Here is a 6,185-nt window from a genome sequence, read left to right as displayed (position 1 = left end):
ATTTTAGTAATTTATTATCCAAAATTTAATATTAAAAAGTAAAAAAAATTAATTAAAGTTTAAATAAATGAAATAAAACATCTCAATGTGCAGATGAACCACTTGATCCTCTCCATATTACTGAACCATATGCGGTTCAAAATACTGTTATTGATTTGTTTATTATTTTTAGTTAAGAAACGCAAAGTAAAAATAATAATTAGCGTTCCTCACACTTTAACAAATCATCGACTATTTATACGCTTCCCATTCAAGCCCTGTGTGTTCCATAACCGGAAAATGGACATTCTTTAATATTTTCCAAACCGTGGTCCATTTTGTAAATTTAACCTGAATTTTTAACATATACCGGTTCAAATTTTAAAACTTGAGAATCGGTACATCTTAAACCGGTAGCCAAAACTCAAAAACATATAATAAACCAATTTCCTTCTACAGATCTCTCAAAACTCAAAACCCAAAATATACCAAGCAATTTCGATTATCTCATTTGCTCCTGAACATGAAGATTCAAAAAAACTCACTCAATTTCTGGGTTTTGGTCTGTTTATATGGTTCACTATCTACTTACGAGAAGGTCAAATTACAACAAAGCAGTCCAAACGAAGAATGCTCACAAGGTGTTCGACACAATTCCTCAATGAGTCTTCGTTATTGTATTTTCTCCAAGCCCTTGTCACGTGGCTCTCACGTGATAAAGTCGGCGTCTTCAATACATAAACCGTTGATTTTCCCGCGTCTACTGTTTTCTCTCGCAAAAGCAAAAAACAAGAAAAGTGCAAGAAGCTTGAGAGTCGTTACTCTTCATCAACATGAAGCCTCCTTCTCTGGAAGATCATGGACTTGACGAAAGTTACTTTGCTCGAGGAGATCACATCAAGGCCATGGAGGTTATTGAAGATTCGATTTTGGAACAAGGGAAAGGCAATGTCCTGGGTTTACTTGATTTCCAGCAAGGTGCCATCTTTAGGGCACAAGCGAGAAGAACAGACAACAGTGACGTCAAGTTCACGTTTTTGTTAGGTTCTCTTGAATGCTTTTGGGAAAGTGAAGGGTTCTCATCGTTTTCTGCTCTTTCACTGTTTGAATTGGGTCAACATCTTGGATCGTCTCTGTATTACAAGAAATCTGTTAAGAAAGCAAAAGAGTACTTATCTGTTTTGGCTAAGCTTAGTGAATTGGGTCCGAAAGAGCTGAAGAGTCAAAAGGATGTCGAAAGAATACTCAGAGATGCAGAGTCAAGAATCATTGGAGGTAAGACTTTGGTTGCTTCTCCTATCGAAAGAAGCGAACCAAAAGCTACTGTGTCGAAGAAAAATCCAGACCCAAATTTGAGGTCATTTTGGAGAGGTTTGGATGATGAGTTCAAAAGGAACTTTCTTAAAGTAAGCACTGCAAAGTTTATAAGTTTCGTCGAGGCAATGCATGGCAAAGAGGGGCGAGATGCTTTCGATCAACTTCTCACTTTTGCAAGGGAAAACAGAAACTGGAGAGTCTGGATTTGTCGATCTTGTTCAAAGAAGTTCTCTAGTCCTGAGGAGTGTAAGAATCATCTTGGACAAGAACATGCTGCAGAATTTAAACCGTCTTCGACAAAGGATATGGCCCAGACGGTAAGTAAAGTATGGGCTCGTAAGATATCGGTTGGAGGTTGGGAACCAGTGGATGCAGCAGCTGCTGTTGAGATGATTAAGAATCGGCTCCAAGATGTGAAAGCGTTTGCATATGAGAACGGATGGTCCAAAGACTGGCCTTTAGCTGCGGATGAAGAGCGCAGTAAGTTACTCAAGGAAATCCAATTGCTCCTTGTGTCATTTTGGGACCACAGAATTCTTTCTTGTAGCATCCGAGACTGGATAATGCAGTTTCCGGTTAAGCATCTTGCACAATTTGAAGTTTCCGAGCATACCCTTACTACCGAGTGTCGCCTAGTGGAAACACCTCAGAGTATATGTTTTCTGGAATGTTATGAACTCAGTCAAATCCTGGAATTTCTAAGAGCCATCAAAGGTGAAAGGGATGATGGCACAGATCTGGTTTGCAAAGCAGTGGACAGTTTCTGGGATGGTACTCGAGTTAAAGAAAAGATCGACTTTGACTCTCAGTTTTCATTTCTCCTTCTGGATAAGAGACTGCTGAAATGCAAGCTGCCTCGATTCGATAATGAAGGGACAGTCAATGTTTTTAATCATAATGATTACTATGCCAATGCACAGGTTCATGGAGATGATATCTTATCTTGGTTAGCGGACTACTCTTCAAGAGATGAGAGTTTTCGATTTCCCAAACCTATTAGGACACACAATATTGATATTTGGGTGGCTGTTCTGAGATCTGTTCAGTTCACGTGTAGGACATTGGGAACTAAATATGAAAATAAATTGCGGATGATATGTTATGATGCAGCTCTTATTGACGCCAAGAAGTTATGTATTCGCGAAGATGAAAGGAGAAGGAATATTCCGGAAGATCAGTGGACCTTATATGCATCTCTTCTATGCGATAAATGTGAAGAGCATATAAGGATAGACGCTGGAAATTCTCTTACTACAAAACTATCCTTGTGTGCAGTACGAGATGTTCTTGAAGCAGCATCACAGCCGACATTTGATTTCGCTGATTTAGTAGATTGCCTGAATCTTATAAATGGGCATAAACATATCAGCGATGATATAGTGTTAAAGTCCATTGATCTTCTCAAATCTGTGGTCACCAAGAAGGTTCAATCCTGATCTGAGTTTTAGTTAACAACATATATAATAACATATATTGTCTTAGTAATGTATCTATTGACTTCCAGGTTTCGCTAGCCGATTCAAAGATTTTGTTGGTTGAAAATTCGAGGATTAATTTGCTAAACGACCTTGTCAGGCTTTCTGTTTTTGACTACCGCTCTTATATCCTTCAACCGCTGAAACTTTACTTGCAGGTTAGTTGGTAACTTTGGCTTTATACAAAAATCATCTTCCCTTTGATTTTCTGTTGGACAGGTACCTTATATTGTAATGTATCTTCTTCTAGGAAGAGTTAGATGCCAAAGCCAAGTTAGCTGCAGCACTACCAGAACATTTATCCGGTGGGAAAAAACAAGAGAAGGAGAAGAAGTCAGGGTCAAAGAAGAGAAAAAATAAAAGCAACAAGGTCGTTGATGGTCTAAATTCTCTATTTGCTTCTCTGACTTTTTGGTTACTTGTACGAATGAATGGTCTTCATGCATAACAGAGAACTTCAGAGAGCATGTCTAGTCATCTTGATCAGGATGTCGAACAGTAAGTACTTTGAGAAATCTATTCTTTTGCAAGTTGTTAAATTGTTTGTAGGTTTTATTGAGCGTAGAATTAGGATAATTCTTCAATATTTGTAATTATCTATTCTAGTATTTATTTTATTTTAATTAGGATAAATCATTCAGGATTTTTAGGGCTTTTGGTTATCTTACCAATAGTGTTATTTATTTGATGAGAACCACATTAAGCTTCTGCTTCATCACACAAAACGTGTTCTTACACTAAACAGGGCAGAAGAAGATTCTATGGAACTAGAAGACACTAAAGCTGAAAAGAGTCTATCTGAAATTTCATCCAACACTAATAATCAAGAGGAAACTACTAAAGGTGATTCTAGTTGTAAAAGGATCTTATTAATTGACGAATATTCTGAAAACTGTATAATTCTTATTGTTTTAGATATGCAAAGCATGCCTAAAGAAGATTTGGAGTCAGTACATGGCAAAGCTGCAACCAGATACAATTCAGCTCTTGACATGATGATGAAGGTAAATCAGTCAACTCTCTTTTTCTGATTCAACATATTCTCAATACTTACTTACTTTTTTGATTTTTTTTTTTTGCTACTGCAGTCCCTATGTAACATTAAGGTTCTTAAAGAGGATTTGGTGAACAATCGGAAACCATTTTCTGACAACCAAGTACCTTGTGCACTACGAGATTTCTTTTCTGCTTTTGTCTCGGAGAAGATAAAAGACGAGGAACTCTATGGTCACCTACTGAGCAACTTACTTGCTTCCCTAGAAGAAGTTCATTCCCTGGTTTGTGCAGATAAATATAAAGCTTCTGAGTACATTATTATTATTATTATTATACTGAATAGGCTTGAATGTTGTCTTTAATGTGATTCGATTTTTTTGTTAAACTCATTTTAGTCAAGTGATGCTGCTGAGGTACTTGTCGCGATCCTCGAGTTTTGTCATTGCTGGAAAAGTCCAGAAAGTGAAAGCTTGGTAACTCGCCTTTTTACGTTGGAGGGATATGAAAGAATGTGTTGTAGAAAATGCAGAAGGAAGCCAAATTATCCAGAGCAAAGTTCTTATGGAATTGTTATGGCTGCAGATTCAATCAGAGACCTTAAGGTATGTTTCATTTATTTCCGAAAATTTTCTTTTCTACAGAAACTGGTACTTAAAATGCTTATTTATATATGCAGTGTGCTTTTGGGAATATAAAGTTTGAGGACATCCTTAAAGTGATCCGCATGAACGATAAAATGATATGTGATGTTAGAACAGGAGGCTGTGGAGAGAGTAACTTTGTTCACCACACTATAAGTAGATGCCCGCCTATCTTCACAATTGGTAAGTTTTGACGATGATTGTGATCTTATCTACCCATTTTTCATTTATTTCGGTATGATAAAAAATTGTTGCTGTTTTCTTTTGGGTTTGCAACATTAGTGTTGGAATGGGAGAATAATGAAACTGAAAAAGAAATATCTGAAACAACAAATGCTTTGCACTGGGAGATAGATATCAGCAGGCTATACGAAGGCTTAGAACCAAACACTAACTACCGGCTTGTGTCAATGGTAAAATCTGAAACATTGTGACAAATGTTTGTGCTATTGTTGTTCTGTATATCTCTATTACAGTCTCTGAATAAGGAAATGCAGATTGGTTGTGTTGAAGAAGGAGAATACATTTGTATGGCTTATGAAAAGAACCGGTGGGTGAGTCTCAGACTTGAAGCTCCAGCAGAAGAGGTAAGAAGAGGAAACAGTTGCCTTTGTCTTTCTTGAGCTGAATTGTGAACTTTGTTGGGTTAAAACATGTATTGATATGTGTGGTGATACTATAGGTTGTTGGTAACTGGAAGAGTGTGGTCAGAATCTGTGGAGAAAGGAAGGTTTGTCCAGAGATTCTCTTTTATGAAGCTGTTCAATTGCCTAACAAGTGATAGAAAAGTAGTCAAGTTTGGGAACTCAAGTTTGTTACTTTACTACATCAACGTTTTGGGGTTTAACTTAAATATGTGCGCGAATATTTTTTCTTTTCTTTATAGTAAATTGATGGGTTGATCTCCTCCAGTCTCGAATTATCGTTTTTAAAAACTGACCGCTAAGATCTTATCGTACAAAATAACAAGGCAATGGACCAAGGTGTGATCACCGTGTGCTCATGCATGTAACCTTGTGGTTATAGTCTATTTTTTTCCCACATTTCTTCATCAAAAAAAAAAATTCTCAATCCAATTATTTTTGATCGGATTCGATATCAGTCCGTGGGAAGGAAAAGGTTCCAGGAATGGTTCATTACCTACAAGGTTCTTTCTTCTATGAACAAGTAACTAAAACAGAGAACAGTGACATGAAATTCCCATTCTTGTTGGCTTCTGTAGAATGCTTCTCGCAAGATTTGGGGGTACACGCTTACTCTGCAATTGCACTTTTAGAATTAGGTAAACTGATTGGCTCAGTATCATTTTACAGGAAAGCTTTGAACAATGCAAAAGAAGGTTTATCTTTTATTGCTTCTTTTGGTGGTTTGAGGTTGAGCGAGGAAAATACCAAAAGTAATCTTGAGAATGTAGTCCTAGTGGCAGAGTCAATGATCCCAAAACTTCAAGGCAGAGTAAGGAGTGACTCGGATACGGCTGCGGCAGAGTCAATGATCCAAGCGGCAGACACAATGAAATTTTTTTCTGTTTTTTTTCTTTGGTAGGATTAGAATAGATTTGTTTTCTTTGGTAGGATAAAAATAAAGATATGTGAGATATTTATGAATTACGGCTGAGTTATATGTTTAAGAGAAGACGAAAGGTTCGGTAAATTTACATGTCACGGTTGAGTTATATTCTCCAGGGAAGACGATAGATGGGTGTAAAATATATGTTACGGGTGAGTTATATGCTTCAGGGAAGACGAAAGGTTCGGTAAATTACATGTCACGGCTG

The 6,185-nt window shown here is 37.2% G+C and overlaps 1 protein-coding gene across 1 annotated transcript; it reads left to right on the top strand.

Annotated features, from left to right (window-relative positions):
• The first annotated feature begins 256 nt into the window (after window positions 1-256).
• Window positions 257-5,664, top strand: LOC9324377. Its single transcript, XM_021035227.1, has 12 exons — window positions 257-2,720; window positions 2,801-2,929; window positions 3,022-3,141; window positions 3,223-3,269; window positions 3,517-3,614; window positions 3,687-3,775; window positions 3,860-4,048; window positions 4,163-4,369; window positions 4,444-4,591; window positions 4,691-4,821; window positions 4,906-4,995; window positions 5,091-5,664. The coding sequence occupies exons 1-12, from the start codon at window positions 813-815 to the stop codon at window positions 5,187-5,189; spliced, it is 3,255 nt and encodes a 1,084-aa protein (XP_020890886.1). The 5' UTR covers window positions 257-812; the 3' UTR covers window positions 5,190-5,664.
• Window positions 5,665-6,185: the final 521 nt, after the last annotated feature.

The sequence above is a fragment of the Arabidopsis lyrata genome (assembly GCF_000004255.2).
Source record: "Arabidopsis lyrata subsp. lyrata unplaced genomic scaffold ARALYscaffold_2, whole genome shotgun sequence".
Lineage (NCBI taxonomy): Eukaryota > Viridiplantae > Streptophyta > Magnoliopsida > Brassicales > Brassicaceae > Arabidopsis > Arabidopsis lyrata.
The sequence above is the reverse complement of the archived record's forward strand: the minus strand, read 5'-3'. Positions and strand labels throughout refer to the sequence as shown.

Coding starts and splice junctions, on each gene's coding strand:
- LOC9324377 (XM_021035227.1), top strand. CDS start 813: ATGAAGCCTCCTTCTCTGGAAGATCATGGACTTGACGAAAGTTACTTT. Junction 3,270..3,516: donor CTTGATCAGGATGTCGAACA/GTAAGTACTTTG, acceptor TACACTAAACAG/GGCAGAAGAAGATTCTATGG. Junction 4,592..4,690: donor CCCGCCTATCTTCACAATTG/GTAAGTTTTGAC, acceptor TTGCAACATTAG/TGTTGGAATGGGAGAATAAT.